The 24,727-nt window shown below is 45.0% G+C and overlaps 1 protein-coding gene across 1 annotated transcript in view; it reads right to left on the bottom strand.

Moving 5' to 3' along the window:
• The window catches only part of HTT (huntingtin), a 174,588-nt gene that overhangs the window by 112,582 nt on the left and 37,279 nt on the right, over positions 1 to 24,727 (bottom strand). Inside the window, exons 3-8 of the mRNA XM_066573066.1 lie at positions 18,372 to 18,492; positions 11,918 to 11,977; positions 10,316 to 10,395; positions 8,003 to 8,141; positions 2,664 to 2,805; positions 621 to 799 (exon numbers count right to left, since the gene is read on the bottom strand). Coding sequence (XP_066429163.1) covers positions 621 to 799; positions 2,664 to 2,805; positions 8,003 to 8,141; positions 10,316 to 10,395; positions 11,918 to 11,977; positions 18,372 to 18,492 — 721 coding nt within the window. The remainder of the gene's footprint in view (positions 1 to 620; positions 800 to 2,663; positions 2,806 to 8,002; positions 8,142 to 10,315; positions 10,396 to 11,917; positions 11,978 to 18,371; positions 18,493 to 24,727) is intronic.

Genomic DNA, 24,727 nt, shown 5'->3' with positions numbered 1-24,727 from the left:
AATGGGAAAAAATAATCCAAATAAGACCGCTCCAGAATCATCAGGAGACCAACACCTCCTTTTAGAGGGGTTGCACCAGGATCACAAGATGTCCCCTACCCACCAGATAGGGGATGATTTGCTCATCAATGGGGGTCTCACCACTGACACTCCAACAGATCCCAAAAATAGGTGTACTGTGTCCCCCGTCCTCCTTACTATGGGCTTACTGCACAGTCCACAGTGAGGAGGAGGCTAAATGGAGCCCTAGTCACGCAAGTGCGCTGATGCTCCATTCACTTTCAAGGGGACTGCAGAAATAGCTTACTAGTAAACGCTTGGTTACTTCCGTCAGCCCTGCTGAAATGAATGAGGGGGACACAGGACCAGGATTCTCGAGATTTGCAGGGGTCTCAGTGGTGAGAACTCCACCAATCAAGCAATTCCCTATCCTGCGGGTAGCGGATAAACTTGTGGTCCTGGTAAAACCCCTTTTAAAACAATTCTAAAAAGTGAAAAACTTTTTCTGAAAAAAATATACTGGTAGTCCTTCCTCAAATGTGACCGTTTGAGGAACGTTCTCCATAGTGGTAATAATGAGTAAAACGACACATGGGGTCCAGCAGCTATAAACTGTTCACCTGTGTTAGCTGCTCCACTGAAGGGGAGATTTCAGCCTCTTTCCGTGTCACCCCAAAACTTCCTTTCAGACTGGTGTCTTTCACCTGCTGCTGCAATAGTGGGATCAGATAGCGGAGTGTTAACAAGACGCCCAGAATCAGAAGAGTTGGGCGTTCATCCTCAACAGGAACCAATAAACCTGCAAAGATACAAGAATAGAAAGGTTTTAATGGAAACGACACGCAGAAGAACCAGACAAACTGTGAACATAGGAGGTCATTCACACCCCTTTCTATCCCCCTTCATAGACATCAACATACTACAAATCACTGTAAAACCGGGCTCACATGACCGTATGGTTGAAGAGAAGTTTGCGCCAGCAGCACAGATGCAAGACCCGCTTTGGGGCGGGCTCCTGGATTGAATCATATGACCTATAGCATCCAATGAACATAATGCCCACCCCCATTGAACACATGTTACAAATGCATTGCAGTATGACATCATTACAAATGCCAGGGCTCCATCACCTCACACGCTCCCCTCCTTCCGTTCCATAGCAGTGTCGTTACTGATCTGCGTCAGTATAGATCCAACACGCAGGCGTGAGATCAGACGATAGACCCCACAATGATTCCAGAGCACTATACTGTCAGAAAATCCTGGAAGGCCTGTGCAGGCGCTAACATAGCGTTATTGCGCAGGCGTGGGAATATGAGCTGAATTTCCCGTTCCAGGTAAATTGCCACATCTCCAAGAATTATAAAGCGCTGCGTAAAAATCGCAGCATTTCACTGATTTATAGAACCGTGTATTTCTGCGCATTGTTCCGTTTTTAAATCCCGTATGCCTGCGCATGTACAGTGTATTTTACGCGCTGTCTTGCACAGGCTTCCTGGTTTCTCTCTCTTTTTTTTAAATTTCTTCTCAGGTTTCCTAGCAACATGCGCAAAAAGCGCCGCAATGTAATTGCGTATGCACTGCGTTTCGAATGCACCCAATAGCGCTTTACACTCGTAATACGCAGTAAAATAGAACAAGCTGTGTTCTTGTTTTACATATGCAATAAATATATGCAAGTGTGAGTGGAATAATGAAAATTAATGTACTTTCATTGACTCTGCGTGGATAATACGCAATGCAAATACGTTTGTCTGAGTTTGACCCAATACAGATATAGCTTCAATAGGATACTGCTCACACGCAGATAACACGCAGTATGTTTCTGTAACATGTCCTGGTACTGCAAAGTCCACTCTGCTTCCCATACAGTTGAAAAATAGGAGGTGCAAAAACATGTAATGGCCCCATGCAGGCCACCATAGGACGGCCCCATGCAGGCCACCATAGGACGGCCCCATGCAGGCCACCATAGGACGGCCCCATGCAGGCCACCATAGGACGGCCCCATGCAGGCCACCATAGGACGGCCCCATGCAGGCCACCATAGGACGGCCCCATGCAGGCCACCATAGGACGGCCCCATGCAGGCCACCATAGGACGGCCCCATGCAGGCCACCATAGGACGGCCCCATGCAGGCCACCATAGGACGGCCCCATGCAGGCCACCATAGGACGGCCCCATGCAGGCCACCATAGGACGGCCCCATGCAGGCCACCATAGGACGGCCCCATGCAGGCCACCATAGGACGGCCCCATGCAGGCCACCATAGGACGGCCCCATGCAGGCCACCATAGGACGGCCCCATGCAGGCCACCATAGGACACTCTTTGGCATACACACTGTACATCAGTATGTTCACAGTATACACTAGATGTGTGCCATACAATGTGAACTGAGCGGTCGGGCAATCAGAGGCATAAAAGAACATGCACATTGTAAAGGGTGATTAATCCGTCAGCCTTTGTCACAAAGAATAGGCGGCCCACCCGTTGTACATGAGTGGTATGGAAAATGTTGGAAATAAAAGGCCCATTTCTGGTTTTAGGCATCTTATTTAAATCGGAGCCTGTGGAAGGGATTACATATTCATATCATCACTGCTGAGATTCTAATGGCCATGAGTAAAAATAAAATAGACATTAAACCAAGCAACATACCCAGGAGGACGTTGAGAAGCCACGTGTAGAAATACTGCGTTCGCCGGGAATGCTGACAGATGTGGACGGCAGAACCAGCTGCTGTGCGGCGGATTGTGGGGGAGCTAGATTTCAGATTGGCTATGAACGTTTTCAGCAAAACCTGGAAGAAAAGATTTTAGAGTTTATTCATTTATAGCCCAAAAATATACACTCCTTGTCAAAAAATATCTCACTACTAAAAATGGTCGTTTTGTTGCAAAACTCGGCCTGCAGTTACATCTCAGGCAGGTAAGTGAATGATTAGAGTTGTGGTGGGACTAGATGAACGGTCTTGACACCTGAGGACCTAAACGTGGTTCCACCGTTGGCCTATAAAAAGGCTCCTTGTGTGAAGTGACATCTTCTTCTGCTTGTGTAGAGCTTGTTGACCACTAGACGCCTCTGTGACGCAGAGATTTCGCCCAGATACCAGAGTCTGACGGGGCACGATAATGAGATGTGAGAAGCTGGATGTCCATATTGACAAATTGTCACCACCTGGGCCATTCTGACCAGACTGTTAGTAGGTGTTGGGACCAGTGGATGTGTGAGGGCACACAAGGCGACAGGGCTTAGGATGCCCCTGACAGACCACCAATAGAGCAGATCGTCTGATCATCCGACAAGCACGAGCAGCTCCAACTGTTTCATTGTCCCCCATCTAGAGACAGGTGGTGCCATCGTCAGAACCATTTCTAGGCGCTTTGGCTGATGGACATTTGGTCTCACAGTGCCCATTATGTGTACTGCCTTTGACACCCACCATCCCATCAAAACTGGGCTGCTACCGGGTTGTCTTCAGCAACAAATCCTAGTTTAGTTTGGGCACTGACGACGGCCTTGTTTGTGTCTGGAGACAGCGCCCTAATTCTGCCTTTGCTGTGGAGCGGCACACTGACCCCTGCTGGTGTGATGGTCTGTAAAGGGGTAAGGGGGGGCATCACATAGGATAGCTGGTCATCTCTAGGAGTGGTACGAGGGACAATGACAGCTCAGCGATATGTTCAGGACATCCTGCAACCACATCTGTTCCTCTCATGGCGGCTTCCAAGAGGCTTCCAGCAGGATAATCCTCAATCGAACACATATGGATGGTTAAGCAATCGTAATTTAGTAACTTTGGCTTACTGGATATGTTTGTTCAGTAGTTTCAGCCAGCAATAGAGGTTTCCATCTCTAATGGCTGCTATTTAAGAAACCATATAGCAGAGGTGTTCATAGAGAACAGAGAGTAAACAGGACAACACAGGACAGACCGTGCGCAAGATTTTAGTAAATACCTACAGCATAGAATATGGAGATCCAGTCTGCAATTTCTCAATACACTTAAAAGGGGTTGCCCGATACTTGTGAGGTTTCTTCTACCAGATAGCTCATTAATAGATGAGCAGCAGAGCTCCACCGATTAGGATTAGCACGATCAACTAATTCCTATTACTGCTGTCAGCATGGACGGTGGAGGAAGCAGACTGCACTGTCTATACTGCAGCAGCCTGGGTAAGTTTTGCAGGCAGAGCTCCAATTGTCTACAGTACCAAAGAGGGCCACTGCAATGTTGTCAGCACTATCTGCTTCCAGCACTGTCCACACTGACAGCTGGCCAGGACTCAGCTGATTGGTGGGAATCCCAAGCAGTGGACCTCTGCCTGTTATCTATCGATTTAAATTTAAAAAAAAAAAGACTAAAGTCCTGAACAACCCCTTTAATAGAATACACTATTGCCATAGTCTATCTGGTCCACATACCAGATAGTTGGAAATTCAGAACTATCAGATGTGCTTGTGAAGTTTTGGTCAGTTATACAGCGGCCACTGCAGGGGAAATGTAGCATTAAGGCCCCCATCCACAGACTACAGTCATCTAAATCTGCTGATTTCTAATACGTCTCTGAGGGCTTCCTAATTTACAGCAAGCTGTGTAATAGTCCGTGAAGTCACACAGGAACCCAAACTAACTTGTAAGAAAGTAAAAGTTTTTCTCACATTAGCTAATGTTAATGAGCCACCATCAAGAGGACCCTGAACAACAATGGTGTGCATGGCAGGAATGCAAGGAGCAAGCTGCTGCGCTGTAAAAAGAACATTGCCCGTCCGCAGTTTGATAAAGAATACCTGGATAAGCCTGAAGGCTACTGGAGCAGTACTTGGTGGATGGATGAGACCAAAAATATAGCTTTTCGGCTTAAATGAGAAGTGACATGTTTAGAGACAGAAAACCACTGCATTTCAGTATAGAAACCTTGTATCATCTGTGAAACATGACTGTGGTACTACTGTGGTGTGGGCTCGTTTTGCTGCATCTGGGCCAGGACAGTTTGTCATCAATAATGGAACATGGAATTCTTAATTAGACCGGCAAATTCTAAAGGAAACCGTTGGGACATGTCCGAGACCAGAATCTCAAGAGAACGTGGGTCATGCAGCGAGACAACGGCCCAAAGCACAGAAGTTGTTCTACAGAAGAATGGTTAGGGAAAAATAAAAGTTAAGACGTTTTGGAATGACCAAGTCAAAGTCCTGAGCTTAAGCCTAAGTTCACACAGGGCGGATTTGGCGCGGTTCTGCCGCAGCAGATCTGCCCGCGGCAAAACCGCCCGCGGCCGCTAATCTTGGGATTAGCCAGCCATGTGGACGAGGTTTCTCAGAAACCTCGTCCACACGGGACGGCTAATCCGCTGCGGTAAATCCGGTTGAAACCGCGGCTGCGGCCGCCGCAGCCGCGGTTTCAAAAGAAGCAGCATGTCTGTTTACTTACCTCTATGGGAGAGCCGGCCGCAACGGAAAAGCATGCGGCCGGGCCGCTTCAAAGCCGCCGCGGCTTAGACCGCGGCGGTTCTCCCGGCAGAAATCTCGCGGTTTTTGCTGCGGCCAAACCGCGAGATTTCCGACGGGAATCCGCCCTGTGTGAACCCAGCCTAAACCTATAGAAATGTTGTGGCAGAACCTGAAGCAAGCCGTTCATGGGAGGAAACCCACCAATTCAGCAGAGTTGAATCGGTTTTGTGCGGAGAAGGGGCTACAATTCCTCCGAGTCAATGTGCAGGACTAATCTACAGAAACGTTTAGATGCATAAGTGAGGGTGGGAAGGTCACGCCAGATACTGAAAGCAAGGGTTCACATATTTTTGCCACTTACAGAGATGTGATACTGGATCATCTTTCTCAATAAATATATTACAAGTGTGATATTTGTAACTCATTTGTTCAGTTTGGCCCACTTTGCCTAGTTTTATCTACTTTTAGGACTCGTGTGAAAATATGATTTAGGCCCAAAGTCCACAGGCGGATTTTATTTGCGGAATCCGAGCGGATTTGCCGCCCATAGAAATTAATGGAGTTTTCGCGATTGATTTGAGGTCCGCGGATTTGATTTTATGGTATTTATTTACTATCCGCGTGGATTTAAAACTGCAGCATGCCCCATTTTCATAGTGGATTCTGCGCGGATCGTGCTCCATTGAAGTCTATGGGAGTTAGGGATCTGCAAATACATTTAAATGCATTTGCGGATCTGCTGTGGATTTCAAGGTTAGAAGTAATTAGGGAGGTGGGGAAAAGGCTAGGAAGGGGTTTGGTTTCTTTCCTCTTTTTTTCATTTAATTTTCGCGCGGAATCTGCAATTCAAATCCGCGTACACCAGTGCGGGGGAAGAAAAACAAAAACACAGAATCCGCGATCACCCGCAATTATGAAAAAAATCATTTTTAACACAATCCGCAGTGCACCCGCTGCGGATCTGAAGCTTAGATCCACAGCGGGTGCACTGCGGCTGAACTGCGTGCCGTGGACATTAGTCCTTAGTTTTAGGTCAAATGTAAGTAAAAATATAGAAAGTCCTAAAGGTTTCCCAAACTTTAAAGCACCACTTGTACCTACAGCCAAGGCCATGGAGATCCAGCTTTCAATATCTCAATATACTTAGCAGAATACAATATTGATTATGATCAAATCCCAATAGTCTGACATCCTAAGCACTACCAAAATACTGGATAGTTGGAAATTCAGAACTATCAAATGCGCTTCTGAATCTGCAGCCAGTTATACAGCCAGCAACACAAGGGAAATGTAGTATGAAGGGATGCTGGGGGAAAAAAGAATTGGCATGTCGAATTTCAGTGCCTGGTCCTTTTGTCCCCGTCCCCTTGCTTCCCGGAAATAAGCCAAGACCAGCGATGTCTGGCTACGGATTTTCCGACCATTTCCATGCCAATCCAAGCGCTCATGTGATGAGGAAGTTGAGAGAGATAGCCATTGGATGAACGAGCTTTCGACTTGCCAGCTATTAATGGTGTATGGGCACCACTAGATGAGGCCATTCATGTAAGGCCACACTCACACATGGACTCAGCAAAGTGCCACGATTTCAATCACGGCGCTTTGCAGCGATTTTACTTTCCTTTTCGTCCGACAGCGTGCATTAGTGCACCCCATCATTGCAATGGGGTGCACTAATACACTAAACCGCTCCAAAATCACGGCGCATGTCTGCGAGGCCTCACTGAAATCAATTCTACCGCGGCGTTCAAAATGTTGCGGTATTCGCTGTAAAAAGCGCCTGTGTGAGAGCAGCATAACTCATGCAGGTGTGCCAGAGCAGGTCTAGTTGATACTTAGGGTCTTTCTGCTCAGACTTAGGCCTCATGTCCACGGGGAAAATCAGGCCCGCTACGGATTCTCCATGGAGAATCCGTAGCGGGTCCCTCCTGCCCCGCGGACATGAGCGCTGAAAAGAAGAATAAACTTACCCGCAGCGGACCGGGCAGGTCTTCTCTTCTTCACGGTCGGATCTTCTTTCTTCGGCCGGCGTATGTGCTCGGCACGCCGGTAGCGTGCCGCACGCATGCGCCGGGCACATCCGCCGGGCCGAAGAAAAGATCCGGTCGTGAAGAAGAGAAGAACTGCCTGGTCCGCTGCAGGTAAGTTATTCTTATTTTAGGTCTCCCGCGGATCCGGACGGCTTCCATAGGCTTCAATAGAAGCCTGCGGGAGACCCGCACGAAAATGGAGCATGTCACTTTTTTTTCATGCTCCTTTTTTTTCTTATTCACTTTTATTGACCATCCGCGGGTATTTATCTACCCGCGGGTGGTCAATGCATCCCTATGAGATGCGGATCCGCATGTGGGTGATCCGCTGCAGATTTAAAATCATATTTTGCCCGTGGACATGAGGCCTCATGGTAGTGAATGCCAAGCAGGGGAATTGTGTGTCCTAATCGAGAACCTGGACAGGGCTGTCCTGATGTTGGAAACAGTAATTTTATAATCCATGTCAGTGTGGATTTGAGAATATGACAACGGTCAGTAGTAAGGCCTTACCTTGATTTCATGGTCATTCGCAAAGTTACCAAAGGCAGCCATGATTTTTGGAACAGCAGCAGCGAGAGTCTCTTGTACCGATTCTTCCTGACGTTTGCATATTTTCGTGAGGCAAGGAAGCAGGTTCACCAGGTAAGGCCTACACAGATATAGGAGAGGCAGATTGGGCTGCATTAATGGTAATTATGTTAAAGACTTTTTATTACTAGATACATTAGCACAATGAGTTCCATGCCAGTCAGCACTATGGAAATCGTTTCATCTACTCTCTAGGGCCTGACAGAACATGTAGCTAATTATTTTATTTATATTATCTATCCATCTAGGATTACATTTGCATTTGTTTAAACAGAAGAAGTAGAAAATCTCCACGGAACGACATAAAAAGATAAATTAAGATTTTGCAACAGCCAGCAGTCTGTGTGATCCTCAGCTAGTCAATCAATGGTCATCATTGTAAAGCTAGACCCATCACATCCAGGCAGAAAGAAAATAGACAAAAAGGTGATATTAACACGTATCCTAGATATAAGGACTGAGGATACAATTGTGCCCAGTATTATACAGTAGATCCAATACGCGTCCTCATCAGAACTCTATATAACTAATGCTATTTAAAGGGTAACATTTTATTTTCAAGCTTTCATATGCCAATGTTCCCAAATGCGAACATTACTTCAGTGGCCTAATTTTTACTACTTTTGTATAAAAAAAAAAGACAAATAATAATTTTGGCCTGTAATTAGCGGTATAGTTCCTCCTGAGTGAGAGCAGGAGATGGAACAATGCCTCTACAGCGCCACCTATAAGGTGGCAGCATTCCTGCCCAGTCAATGCCAGAACTTGTAATAACAATGACTAGGATAATAAGCCAAATTCAGTCTTCTCCAGAAGAAAAAGATAACCGTGTGCAGACAGATTGTTTTGCGTTTTTTTCCCCATCATTAGTGTATAGTAGGTTGCTGGATGAGAAGCCTATGATGTGGGTCAGGAAGGGTATAGTTTCTCCTTCAGGAGAACACCTAGGAGGTTGAGGAGACTTCTAAGGCTTCTCTGGGAAATTTGGAACAAATATGGAACAAATGCCTCTACAGTGCAATAAATAGGGCGGCTGTATTCCTGCAAGCCACAAAGCAAAGCCAGCAGCCTACTGCACACTGATGAGGGGTAAAAACCCAAAAGAGCTGTCTGTACATGCTTACCTTTTCCTTCTGGAGAAAACTCCCGACTTCGGCTAATATTCCCTGTCATGGTTACAAGGCTTGTTAAAAGCAACATGTCACAAGTTTTGATTTGTGGGGTGCCAAGACCCTCACCAATTGCTAAAACAGATGGGCAGAAGCGCTCAGCTGAGCCCTTTGCCCATTCAGCTGTCATTGCAAGAGGTGTACAGGCTTCATAAACTTTCTATGGAGCCTGTACACCGCTCAGAGTAGTGACTGAAACAGCCCAATAGGCATAGCACTCAGCTCCTGCCTGTTCCTTACAGCAATCAGTGGGTTCTCAGCATCCGGACACCCCCTTAATCATAACCTCTGACATCACTATCATATGTCAAAACGTTTTTGAGAGTTCAGTTACCCTTTAAAGGGAAGGTCTAATCCTGAAATCAAATGGTCTTTTATTGTCCCAAATCATCTAATATAAAAGCAACTTGACAAACAGGTATTGATTATAAATGTCCTATTATTTCTTTGCCCACAACTCTGATACAAAACTATACACCTCTACTGGCACAAGCACCTCAGTCTGATCCTGCAGTCATTCTCTGTCTGTTGCCCACTGTTTGCTAATTTACATTGGTCAGGAAGCAAGGACAGATGGAAGGAAGTAGGACTACTGCGGGATCAGACTACTCAGTGTTTAGTTGTAGTCTGTAACCATGGATACGCATAAGAGTTGTAGACAATATGGCAAGACATTTTTTTATAATTAGGTGCCCTAACAATAAAGTGTTACTCTAAAGTAAAACACTTAGGCCACTCATACACTTTCAACAACTGTTGGATGAATGATTGTTCATCTCACAGATGTTTTCCCTGACTGACCCATACACATTCGTCTGGGCCAAATGTTCTTGTGTTTAGGGAGGTAAGCCACAGCAGACAGCTCCGGAATAGTTTTCTCTCTCAGGGAACAAAAAGATCAGGCATTGGAATTCAACATCTCTGATCCTTCTTTCCGCCCCGACATCATCTGTCGGGTGAAAGTTGAGCCGCCCCATACTGAGATGTCCATTCTCAGCATTAATCGATAAGTTTGGACAACTACACACTAACGTGCATAGGAACCTTTAGGGCTTGCATCACTTACCTGCACTTCTGTGGTCGTACAAGATGTGCCAGCTCAGCAAACCTCCAGAGAGCGGCCCTGAGGCTCCGAGGGGCACCATTCTAGAAGGAAAAGATCACTGCTTTCATTAACATTTCACTTAATTTTTTAATAGAATTTCACATAGACGTCTGAAATATTGGTCCAAACGTAACCAAAACCTTTATATACAACTCTAGAGAGGTATAAAAAGGTCCCCCGAATGAGGGAGGGAAATTGTGAATATTAGCCAAACATACACTTGTGTCAGAGACAACAATAAAGTCCCATCTGATTGTTCCCCCCGCACATATTTCCCTTCTCCATACTATATATGTAGTTTACGATTAAGAATGTTGCAAAACACAAACCACTAACATGTCAGTATCAAAGAGGATGGATTACAGGGGTGTCCAGAAAGTTTAATTAATCATCTAGCTTTACGCTCCATGATCAACTTTATTGTTTGTCCAAACACAACGCCATCCGTATAAATGAGCCTCATACTAGAGCTCTACCCTGCCAGGCTTCGCTCATTAAGGAGCTTTTTAGTGATTTTAAGTCAACCACTTTAGATTATGCCCTCATTGTATGGCTGGTGGGAGCTCCACTAGTTACAGAATGCAGAGACCGCAGCTCCTCTTCACTGTTTCAGGCAGGGAGCTATACTATGCTGATGCTGGAGTTCAGCTCCGTTACAGAATACCTGCACTTCTGGAAACTTTTGACATGTCATAGAGAGATGTGAAAAGTATTGATCAGTGAGGGTCTCGCTGCAGAGACCCCTGTTGAACGCCAGAACGAAGGGCCTGTAGCTGCTGTTCCCTCTCGGCTATCTTCACTCGTTTTTGTCCGATTCCGGCAGCTGAAGATAACCTTCACAGAGTGTATAGGAAGCTTCTATAAACCACTGTAAGCACGTCTTCAGCTGCCGAAAGCAGACAAAAATGAGCAAAGATAGCAGGGGGGGCACAGCGCTTGGGTGACCGCTGCAGCCTCCTCCCTCTAGTGATCAGCGGGGCTCTCGCCTGCGGGACCTTCACTGATGCAAACCTTTGACATCTCTCTAACATGTTAAGTTTCCAGAAGTGCAGGTATTCTGTAACGGAGCTGAACTTCAGCATCAGCATAGTATAGCTCCCTGCCTGAAACAGTGAAGGGGAGCTGCGGTCTCTGCATTCTGTAACTAGTGGAGCTCCCGCCAGCCAAACAATGAGGGCATAATCTAAAGTGGTTGACTTAAATCACTAAAAACCTCTTCCAGGTATGTTCACATGCAGCGTTTTTCTGCTGCGGAAATGCCTCAAAATATGCATGTAACACATGAGGATTTGGATACAAGTTTTGTTGCAGATTTCACCCCCTCTAAACATACAATGCATGTCAATTTGTTAGTTTTTCGGCAGTGTGTGGATGAGCTTTCTTAAAACTTCATTCACACTACTCTAAGTGCTGCGGATTTGGTGTGCCAATTCTGCAGTATTGACACTACATGTGTATACGCACTATATGTGCATGCTACCAGCTGATGCGTTTGGCAGCTATAACTTCTGACAATCCCAGAGCGTTCCGGGGGAGGGAGGTGGGGGGGGGGGGGGTACCCACCTTCTTTATTTCTTTGTACAGCTCCAACTGCAGTCGAGGGAGATTGGAGTCCATCAGCGCCTGCAACCAGAGAAAACAGGAAGGTAAGAGAAGCACGATCACATCGCTGAAATCTCCTTTCACATACCACACGGGTTTATCCCGTGTGTAATGTATACCAGACATATAAACCTGGTAGACTGTGTGATATAAAGGCGATCACAGCATGGATACACGACTGATGTAGAGGATGAGCAATGTACCAGTGTTACTTTTGGGCATCAGGGCACCGCCTGTTATACACATGTATACACCAGTAACTCTTCCCCTTCATGAAAACCATCTATCTACATGTTCTCTCTATTATCGGTTGTCAGCCGAACACCACAGTGCTGGCCGGACGGTCCCACATCGTGGCTGCAAACACCAACTTCCATGCTTTCTAATTGGTTCGTAAAAATGGGTGGCCATAATCAATTGGGTTCACATGTAACGCATTTGCTGTTGAATGTACGCAGCAGAGAATGGTACCAATAGGTGCAGATTTTGGATGTGGATTTCACCCCTCATTTGAATCCGCACTGAATATAGGCAGCAGAAATGGACATGTTGCAGATTTAAAGTCAATTCTGCCGCGGATTCCATGTGAAACTTCTCCACTTTGTGCCAACAAAGATCGCATGCGGCGCTTTTTCTTCCACTATTTTGAGTCAGATCGGTGACAGAACCTCCGATGCAGATGACACTGACCTATCATACTGAGGATTTATATCTCGTACTGCAGGTCCATTTCTACAGCAGATTATATTCTACAGCGTGAGGATGAGATTTTGAGAATATACACATTACTGCTCCTGTCCACGGGCGGGTCGGATTCCGGTCCTGCCCGCAGCCGCATGCCTCACATCTGTCTTTTTCTGTACTGTGGATGGTCCGCAGCCCATACGCAGTGTCAACGGGTTGTGGGTCAGACCGCTTCTGCTGACTTCAATGGAAGCCATCCGTGTGGGAACCGCAGTACAACGAAGCGTGCTGTGATTTTTCATCCGCGAGAGGACACGGAGACTGGTTTCAGCTCATGTACATGAAATCAGCTCCGGATTCCGCAGCAAAAATCCACTCGAGGACACGAGGCCTAAATTCCACAACTCTTCTATAGGGAGAGTCCAAGCTGGGAAATCCGCCTCATATGAACATGGCCTAAAACGAGGCTTATGGCCGGTTTTCCCATCATTTCCTCAGTGTGAAATGGGCAAAAAGAGCATCGTTATGCACTTCATAGAATGCAGTATGTACAGCTGCTTTGTTCGGGTCCCCCGATGTCTCATGTAATCTCTGGCACAACCTGCCGAATCCTGAAACGTCTGCTGTGTCGACTGAAAGGGACTCTCTATTCAGTCTTATTAGTTTCACGGTTACACTCATAGAAATGAATAGAAAAAAGGGACTTCTGATCAGCTGTAGGATCAGCTAGGCGCAGCAGGATCAGTGCCACGCAGCTATTCCTGAATATGGTCACTAGTAGGGTCACTAACCGCACTACAAGCGACTTCATGCCCACCTCACACCAAGAAGGCCATACAAACTTCCTCATAGTGGTTCTCTGCAGTAATAAAACAGGACAATGGAGTATTTCACTTGCTAGAGCAGCAGTTTGTGCTCCACAGCTGCCTTTCTTTCTGTATACAAAGAAGGGAAGTTGCAATCACAGTTTTGGAGGCCCTGGAGACTGCGTTTGGGCATTCAGCTGCAGGTCTGTCCAGGTAATATAGTTGGGACTATACCCAACTTTCCTGCCGTCCACATGCCTCCCGTATTTTTGTAAGGTAACTGTATGCTGTAACTTGGGATATCCACTGAAATCAATGGAAGTCACAGAAAACAGCACTAATAACAATGCCAAACATTCAGCTTTTAAATGCCATGTCCACTTTTGCAACCAACTTTTATATTGTCCCAATGCATCTCTAAAAAGGAGAAATGAAGCAAAGTTACAACAGGTTTTCAAATGGTCAACTGTGTTGTTCCTACACAGACTATGCGTCTCCATGGTAACAGACAACAACAGTGTAGTCTGATCCTGCAATCATACCCCCCTCAATCTGTTCTTTTACGTCTTGCCAACGTACCAAACGTGTGTTCATATAAAGTAGAGGACAAATGGAAGGATTACACTGCACAAACATTTGTGGTCCATTGCAAATGGAGAGGAATATTCTGCAGGATCGCAACGGTAGGAAATATTTAACCCCTTCCAGCTATTGGACATTAATTTATGCCCTGCAGCTTCGGGGTATGTATGAAAAGAGTTTGCAGAGTTATGTCTCTTCATACAGCACGGGCGACGGTTGTTTGTAACAGCCGAAACTCGGCGGCGAGAGCTCCGATCAGCTGCACGGTATACGGAGCCATTAACCATTTAAATGCCGCTGTCAATTCTGACAGTGGCATTTAAATCCCCCCAAACGATGTTCATGGTTCCCATTTGGCCCCCTGCGATGAGACCACAGGGAGCTGTGTGGGTGTCATGGCAGCTGGGGGCTTTCTGAAAGGCTTAAGGGCTGTTCTGGCAGAATGCCTATAAGCCATCCCAAGCTTGATGAAGGTCATATGGCCGAAACGTTGCTGCTCTGTTGGTGATGGGGTAATAAATCTGGCAGCATGCAGGGATACAGTAACAAATGGATTTATTTTCTTCATATGCAAAAAAAAAAAAAAACAAGTCATCATACAGTTACATCGATGGATAAATAAAGGGAGTTACAATTTTTTAGAAGGGGGAAGGAAAAAATGAAAATGCAGAAAAAAAACAAAAGGGTAATAAAGGTTCTCCCGCTACAAGAAATTTTGGTCAAGTAGCTGGAAATATCTGACTCCATGGGCACCGAATCTCAGGGATGCTGGAAACATTAATTGTAACTTCAAAACAGGGCGGCTCATACTGGCGAGAAAAATCGCACGATGCAAAGTGAATGAAAATGCACTAGTATAAAATCAATGATTTTCAGCGGTTTCTTTCTCATTTACGATGTTTTTACAACTATAATGCTGTCTGAAAAAAAAATATATATATAAGAATCACAGCATGTCCTATCTTTTTGCAATATCACCCATTTTCTTCAATGGGCCAGCTGTGACAGTCATGCCGGGGAATTCCTTTAGCTCCGCAGGGATGGGAGGCTGTTTCCATGTGAAAACGCCTTGAATCCAGGGGTTTTTAGAAGGATTGCAAGGGTGATATCGGGCCGTGAATCACAGCCTAATATCGCCCTCGCCAGTGTAAAGCCGGCCTCATTGAGAGAAATTAGAAAAACACAAATTCACTGAGAAATCTATTCAAGAGATAGATTTCTAGAACTTGAGATGCGACTGCCGACTGCTGTCTATTCTACCCTGCAGAAATATCTCATGTGAAGGAGGATAAAGAAACGACACATAAGGGGAGGGAAGAACGGAAAATACACTAAATGACATCATGTCACAATCTAGGCTGGCTGATAAATTGCCAATTTTTTTCTGATCACATATCAGGTCCATTTTGTAGCTAGAAACCCAATATTGCACATATGGCATATCCTGCAGTGCGAGCATCTGCTGCCGTCTAGGCAATATCAGACACGCCAGGAACCGGATGCCACCAAAAAAACAGGCAATGTCATACATCACAATGGGCAAAGAGGCGATGGGTAAAATACAAATACTACTTTGAGCGCCGTTTTGTTGCGTCTCTAGGATAACGTCCGAAGCACTGACCCAATAGTGTTATCATAGGGACATTAAAGCAGAGAATCTGTAGCTTCAAGCAATGATATCTTCACAGGAGGAAGGAAACAACATTTTTTTAATGTGCAATTAACCCCTTAGCGACCACCCACGTCTCTTGATGGCACTGCATTAGAAGCTGGCACAGATGTCAGCGAAGCACTTGCTCTATGGGTCCGAAGAAATTGCGGATCCCCGATGTATGACCCTTAACACGCCATTGTTAGCATGGCCACAGGATGTAAAAGGCTGACAGAGGCAGCGAGATCCCCGTCACCCTCTCAGACCTCAGATGGATTGCTCTGGACTCCTGAAAGCTTGAATATAGCCGTGGGCCCACCAGCTCCAGTGACCTCATAGGCTTTCTAACACACTACTGTACTGAAGTATGGTAGTGTATTAGAAGAATTATAAAAAGATAATACTAATCAAAGTCCCCCAGTAGGACAAAAATAAAAAAACTACAGTATAAAAAAGCCACCCTTTTACTATGAAAAAAAAAAATCACATATGTGGCATCACTGCTTTCGTAAAGACCCAGAGGGGAAAAAAAGTTAGGAAAATTTAAAAAAAAAAAAAACACATGGCAAAAATAGCTAATCTCACTTTACAAAAAAAGGAATAGAAAAGGGACCAAAAGAGTTACATGGATCCATAAATGGTACTATTAAAAAGTACATCTCGGCCTGATCATGGGTCTGGACCCAAAGGCAAAGCATCATACATGGGGGATGGACGGAGCTAAAGAAAGTGTAGTTAGCCCCTTAGGTGTTGGCTAAGAAGAGTTGGCACCCATGACTTTTTCAGAAATTTGTATGCATAGAACAGCCAAGTGTGCATTTTCATTGCCATAGGGTAATGGAGGATCAGTCACCATTACCGCTTATCACAGAGATCAAAGGTTCGAGGAGGGAAGTATTCAACAGGTTTGATCACAGCTTCCCCCCCCCCCCCCCCCCTCCTTAGCACACTCAAACAGAGGAAGTTCTGTAAACCAGGTCTTAAATGCTAGGGACACCTTTGACATGCAGCAATCATTAACATGACTGGCGCACGGTGAGAACTACAATGCACTGCAATGCTATAAATCGAGTTAAGTTATAATGCATTAAAGTGACCCTCCGGCCCTGTACAAAGATGGCCGCACCACTTCCTTGACTATTTGATGCACACTGTACATTAGCATGCATCATTGGTCTAAGAAGTGTAGCGGCCATCTTTTGTTTGTCCAGGGACGGAGGGTCACTTTAAATGTCATGGTAACGTTTGCTATATCTGTACATTAGTCGGTATCTTCGGGTAAAAGGTTTCAGGAAGTTTCAGGCTACAATCCCTCTTCCTTGATTTCTTTTCAGATCCCCCAATATGTAGTTTACAATCTGCTCTTAGTTTCAGACTTCTCTCATGTGTTGTGTCCCCAGTAATACAGGCTGCATGAGAGGTCTGTGCATCCTGGATGTTGCGGTCTTACACCAGCTCTCGTATATCAGCACAGCTTCATTTCCCTTTGTACAGTTCAGAAGTGTTCTCTGCTCCCTTGTGCCCACACACAATAATGCTGAGAGGTGCGATTTCCCCGTCCCTCACCTGTAGAGTCTGCCTTGTGTGCTCTCCTCCCCAGTTATACAGAAACACAGCCTGTGTGATTCACTTCCAACCTCCACTCCCTGCAAACTGCCATATCTGCTATCCCTTCTATCTATACCCTGATACAGTACAGATTGTGTGATCTGCCCTTCCTGAAGACTTGGATGTTTCCCTTCCCTTTCCACATTCTCATCTATACAACTACCTCTTATTGACATGTCTACCGCTGAAAGAAAGGACAACCAATTATGTGAACGACTTACACAGCTTCTACAACAAAATTGGAAGAAGATTTTAATGAAGAGCATATAGGAAGTTGCTTGAAGGAATTGGTTTCTAAATACTTACTACCTAGACAAAAAAAATAGGTGATAAATGTACGAACGTTGAGGGTAATATCCCTGTGGCCCCCAGTGATCACAAGAACAAGGATCTTGAGTCTGTGTGAATGGAGCAGTTGTCACACATGCATACGACTGTTCTATTCATTTTGTATGGGACTGGCAGAGATAGCGAAGTACAGCGCTTTGCTATCTCCAGGAGTTCTGTACACCATGAATGGAGCTACTGTGTGCATGTCAATCACTGTCCATGGAACTAACAGATCTAACCAAGCTCTATACTCTGCTACCTCCGCCAGTACTATACAAAATGAACAGAAAATGACTACTGCTCTTTCACACAGGGGACTCGAAAGCCCCATTCTTACAACTGGTTGGGATTCCATGTGACCACCATCCATCTATACTCTGGATAGGTAATACAGATGTAGCAGCGCCATCCTGCTACGTAAAATAGTGTACCAGCACCCAGCCACACCTTATCCATTAGTGTGCCAACACTGCTACATCTGTAAATGCTGTTTATGGGCAATCCCCTTCATCTTTACATTTAGGAAGCAAATGAATGAAAAGGAAAAAAAAATTAAAAAATGAATTAGAGTGAAGGTGTCCGTCTCCTTTATTGTTCTAGATCACGCATCTTCACAGCATTCTGTCAGTTATGGATCACATTAGGATACAAATTAAGCAATGCGATGGAACGATCTAGATCATATTCATCTCGGACACAGACTTTCTACTGAAATAGGACAACACGTAGCAGGAAGCGGGACGAGGAGACGTACTTTCACCACTTTGTTGAGGCATTCATCAGCCACCATCCTGACGTCAGACTCGGCATCATCGCTGCACAGGAGAAACAGCTCCATGGCGATACCGAGCAACTTCTGAAACTCCGGAGAATTCCTGCAAATACAAGAGGAAAAAACTAAATACAACGTACAGTAATTGGCGGAAGTCTGCAACTTGTCTATTACACTGCCATAAAAGTTACATGTGAAAGTTCTACAGTCGGAACCTTAACCGCTTAACGGCGCGCCCTCCCCCACTCACATTTTTGTCCCTACTTTTAAAAAATCGTAGCTCTTATTCATTCATTCAGGTAGCTCTCTGATGGCTTTTTTTTTTTTTTTTACAAAAAAACGAGTTATATTTTTCAAACGGTACGATTTAATGTTTTGAAAATGTTTTTAAAGAAAATTCCGCCATCTTGGTGAGAGGCTCATTTGTACGGTGTACACAATGCGGCAAACATGACATAACTTTATTTTATGGGTCAGTACAATTACTAGGATACCAAATTTACATTGTTTTTTTTCCTGTACAGCTTTATTTTTTCCCAAAGATATATATTTTTTTCAATTATTTTCTGCCTCCGACTTCTGACAGCCATATCTTATTTACTTTTCCGTCAACATAGTTGTGTGAGGGCTCATTTTTTGTGGGACGTCCTGTAGTTTCTATTAGTACCCTTTTGAAGTACATTTGACTTTTTGCTTGCTTTTTATTACATTTTTTTCTTGGAGACTGGGTTGACCAAAAAAAAAAAAAAAAGCAATTCTGGCAATGCTTCTTTCCGACAACATTCACCATGTGGGGTAAAAAAATGTTTCACTTTGATAAAATCAGACTTTTATGCATGCAGCGATACCAAATATACTTTCTTTTTTATTTAGGTTTTTCATTCTAAATATAGCTAAAGGTTTCTTTTTTTTTAAAACTTTTATTTTAATTAATAAAACATTTTTAAACTGATTCTTAGGCCGGCTTCACACGGCCGTGATGGGGCGGCGTTCCCCCCAGAGACCCCAATACTTACATGCGGATCCGGCGTCCTATGTCTCGCATGACGCTTCAGCGTGACGCGCCGGCCACGTCACATGACACGCCCACAGCGTCACATGACACACAGTCCGTGTCATATGACGCGGCGGCGGTAGGCGAGAAAGCGGTTTCACACCATCTTCTGCTGTGCTACAGCGGAAGATAACGTGACGGACGGCTTCCATTGACTGCAATGGAAGCCGTCTGCGCGTACACCCGCGGTAAATAGAACATGCCGCGGGTGAGGTTGGGCGATTTCACGGTGCGGAATTCCGCGGTGGAATTCCGCACCGTGAGCATTGAGCCATTAGGTTCAATAGAACCTAATAGCTGCGGGCAACGCGGCGGAAATCCGTCCGTGGGAAGGAGCCCTTTAGATTTTTTTTCAGTCCCTATAAGAGGCAACAACTTGTGATGGTTTGAAAGCTCCTGCTGTATGGAGTAATACTATAACATTACATTATACTGCAATCTGACAGACAATCTATCAAATCACACCACAGGCATGACTTAATAGGCGATCTGCTGATCGGAGCTGTTGCAGGCTGGTGTCAGCTGTAAGAAACAGCCAGCACCCGCATTGTATGGAGGGGAAGACTATCAATGCAGAAGAAAGCAACTCCTGTCACTCTGAGTCATGATGGGAGGGATATTAAAAATAATAAGATCTTTAAAACAGGTCTCTGGACATTTACTGCGCAGTGACGGTAATCTCAAGGCTGACTGAACTGTCCTACCAATGATGTATATGTAGGTCACCGGGTCTGCAGGGTGAGTATGGAGTGTGCTTAGAAGCGCAGCTTCATACCATAGCTATCAATGGCTTCATACAGCCGACAACCACAATCGGAGCTTAATCGCTGATCGTGGCGGACGCTGACTGTCTTACCAGTTCGGTGGAGAGGGCCCTCGATCACAGGGGTCTCGATGGGTTGCCATCACAGCTTGGGAACTAGTGCGGGGCTTAATAGGCTGATATACTTGAAGTCCTCTAGGGCAGCACAAATTTTTTAAACTTACAAAATACTATAAAGTTCACCCCCCCCCCTTCAGCTGTTCTCACATGAAACAATCAAATATTAAATACAAACTATTAAAATTTTGCGTTATTTATCACACACCGTAGTGAACAAAATAAATCGGGAATGCCAGAATTGCAGTTTTTTTTGTCAACCTGCCATTCCAAAAAAAAAAAAAAAAAGAGAGAGAAAGAAAATTGAAAAAGCAATCAAAATGCGGCATTTATGTCATCATGGTACCAATAAAAACTACACCTCGCCCAGTAATAAACCAGCACTCATATCGCTCAACAAACATTAAAAAAAAAAACAGTCATGGGTGTCAGAATGTGCTCATAAAAAGCAAGTATAGAAGAAAAAAAATAAGGAAGATAAGCTCAAGTAGTAAAACAGAATACTGATATAAATTCAGTATCAGGCCAGTTCACATGAGCGCATAATATGTAGGATACTAAAGGAAGCAGCGGCGGTAATTGCTGAACCACTCGCCATAATCTTTGGAAATTCCTGGAGAACAGGAGAAGTCCCAGAAGATTGGAGAAGGGCAAATGTTGTCCCCATCTTCAAGAAAGGGAAGAAGGTGGTTCCAGGAAACTACAGACCTGTTAGCCTGACTTCTATAACGGGAAAGATCTTTGAACAAATTATTAAACAGCATGTATGCAAATACTTGGATAAAAATGGAGTAATTAACCAGAGCCAGCCTGGGTTTGTAACAAACAAGTCATGCCAGACAAATAAATTTCCTGCTATGACAGAATCACCGACTGGGTTAATCAGGGAAATGCAGTAGATCTAGTATATCTTGACTTTAGTAAAGCATTTGACAAAGTATCTCCTACCATACTTATTGAGAAAATTAAAAAGGCAACTGGATTCACCACTGGCTGAGTGATCGTACTCAAAGAGCGGTCATAAATGGCTGCACATCCAAGTGGAAGAATGTATCAAGTGAGGTAGCACAAGACTCTGTACTAGGCCCAGTGTTGTTCAACATTTTTATAAATGATCTGAAGGAGGGAATTGATGGGAAACTGATCAAATTTGCTGACAACACAAAGCTAGGAGGGATAGCCAACACTAGGGCAGAGACCAAGTATTCAAAAAGATCTAGAAAAGATTGAACAGTGGGCGGAGACTAACAAAATGGTATTTAACAAGGAGAAATGCAAAGTCCTACATCTCGGCAATAAAAATGAAAAAAAAAGCACATACAGAATGGGAGGAACTGGGCTAAGCAGCAGCACATGTGAAAAAGACTTGGGTATACTAATAGATCATAGACTGAACATGAGTCAACAATGTGATGCAGCAGCCAAAAAGGCAAACACAATTCTGGGATGTATTAAGAGAAGCACAGAGTCTAGATCACGTGAGGTCATTATCCCCCTCTACTCTTCCTTAGTCAGACCTCATATAGAATACTGTGTCCAGTTCTGGACACCCCACTTTAAAAAAGACAGACAAACTAGAGCAAGTTCATAGAAGCGTTACCAGGATGGTCAGCGGTCTGCAAATCATGTCCTATGAGGAACGGTTAAAGGATCTGGAAATGTTTGCAAAATGAAGGCTGAGAGGAGACTTAATAGTGGTCTACAAACCTCTGAAGGGCTGTCACACTGCAGAGGGATCAGCCCTATTCTCATTTGCACAAGGAAAGAATAGAAGCAATGGGATGAAACTGAAAGGGAGGAGACACAGATTAGATATTAGAAAAAAACTTTCTGACAGTGAGGGCGATCATTGCGTGGAACAGGTTGCCACAGGAGGTGGTGAGTTCTCCTTCAATAGGTGTGCAAAAAAAAAGGCTGGCCAAATATCTGTCTGGGATGATTTAGTGAATCCTGCAATGAGCAGGGGGTTGGACCCGATGACCCTGGAGGGCCCTTCTAACTCTACCATTCTATGATTCTATGAGTTAATGAAAGTACATTGATTTTCATTGATGCATTCACACTTCCATAGAGTCATCACATAGAATACGTGCGTAAAAAAAAAACGCAGCATGTTCTATTTTACTGCATATTAAGCTCGCTACAGTCCTATTGTTCACTATGGTGAGTATGAAAACACTGTACATATGCAATACACATGTTGCAAGGAAACAAAACAAGGAAAGCGGGGAAAAAAAAAAAAAAAACACCCACAAGAGGAAGCCAGTGCATCACAGTATGCATGAGACACAACGTCCCTCAAAGCCATACGCAATCCCAATCGTAGTGATCGCAGCTCCACATGATGGTATTCACTGCGTTTTATATGCTCGTGTGAGCCCAGCTGCGCTGACATCATACGGATCCATAGACTACAGTAAACATCTCATCTTTACCGTGCTATAAAAATCTACCTCTCCCCATCCAAAAAAAGGGCAAAATGAAGTCGCCCCCCCCCCCTCATTTCACCCCACTTAGAAAATTTTCAGTCTTAAAATTAATTAAATGGTACAGTGCCAGCAAAAAAAAAAAACACACAACTTGTTGACAGAAAAATAAAAAACACCGCTCCTAGAAAAAAACACCAAAAAAAAAAAAAAAAAAACTAATAACCAAATCGCTTCTAGGACCAAAGAAGCTACCATGAAAATCTGAAAAATAGACAGTCTTTAAAAGGTTAAAGAGAAAACAAGTAAATCCCCTTCTACTGACTTGATCGTTCTATAGTTTGCAGTAATCTATTATTTACTACAATCCGTATATAAAGGTTCTGCCAAATCTACGCATCAGATGCTTCCGCACAGCAGAGTCCTCCCAACAAACAGGGACTAAAGCCAGGGGACACATCTCTATTAGCCATGATGTCACACACATGGCTTCAGATTGTAACCCCCTACGACTCCACCTCTATGGTGGGCACAGCCTTTATATTACAGATCTGCTGTGCTGACATTTAAGAGGATACTTCAAGCACTAAAAGCCCTTAATCTGATGAGACGAGCCGCTGCAGAGGTCTGGAGCCCAACCCGTCTCTATCATCCTTCCTTGGAGACATGCGGCACATTCGTCCGGCTATTTTAAAGTCAACTACTGGAAAGCACCTTTGTATCCTGTAGGCTATATACCGTATGAGACACCTCCCACACCCCACCCCCAAAGGAAAAAAAAAAAAAGAGGGGTGATCGGTACATAACTTGATTGAGATCCCAATCCTCCTGAGAACTAGGGTACTGTGCCCCCCATCCTCCTCACTGTGGGCTTACTGCACCGCCCGCACTGAGGAGGAGACTGAATGAAGCGCTAGTCATACAAGTGCGCTGCCATTCCATTCACTTTCAAAAAGGAACTGCAGAAATAGCCGAGCAGCAAGCGTGTGGGTGTTTGTCAGCCCCATTACAATGAATGGAGCACCGACCGCACATGCTCGGGCTCCATTCATTCTGTCATCACTAAGGGCTCATGTCCACGGGCAAAATGACATTTAAAATCCGCAGCGGATCTCCCGCGCACGGATCCGCACCCCATAGGGATGCATTGACCACCCGCGGGTACATAAATACCCGCGGATCGTCAATAAAAGTGATTTTTTAAAAAATGGAGCATGAAAAAATCTGGACCATGCTCCATTTTCATGCGGGTCTCCCGCGGGGACGGCTCCCGCGGGCTTCTATTGAAGCCTATGGAAGCCGTCCGGATCCGCGGGAGACCTAAAATAGGAATTTAAAGCATTTACTCACCCGCAGCGGGCCGCGAAGCTCTGCTCTTCCTCACGGCTGCATCTCCCTTGCTTCGGCTCGGCGGATGTGCCCGGCGCATGCGCGCGGCACGTCGACGACGTGCCGGCGATGTGCCGCCGGCGTCAGGAATTCATCCGCCGGCCGAAAATGAAGATCCGGCCGTGAGGAACAGCTGATCTTCGCCGCCCGCTACGGAAAGGTAAATGCTTTTAAATTGCTATTTTCAGCGCTCATGTCCGCGGGGCAGGAGGGACCCGCTGCAGATTCTACATGGAGAATCTGCAGCGGATCTTATTTTCCCCGTGGACATGAGGCCTAAGGGGTAAGAAGCGACACTGCACTGACAGCCAGAGGGGGCCCCCTGTTCGAGATCTGCGGGGGTCTCAGCATTGAGGACCCTCACTGATCAGCATGTTATACCCCATCTTGTGGATAGCTTGGGATCCTGATACAACCCCTACAATGTGCAACATGTTCGTTGGTAATGGTAGAACACACGTTGTGAATATAGCCAGTCTACATGTCTCATCAGTATCGATCAAGCTCTAAGCCTAATGTGTCTGGTGTATGTAAACACACCGTATTTGTGGACTATAAGATGCACCTGACCCCAAGATGCACTCAGGTT

Source organism: Eleutherodactylus coqui, chromosome 7 (genome assembly GCF_035609145.1).
Source record: "Eleutherodactylus coqui strain aEleCoq1 chromosome 7, aEleCoq1.hap1, whole genome shotgun sequence".
NCBI lineage: Eukaryota > Metazoa > Chordata > Amphibia > Anura > Eleutherodactylidae > Eleutherodactylus > Eleutherodactylus coqui.
This window is presented reverse-complemented; position numbering and strand designations above follow the sequence as displayed.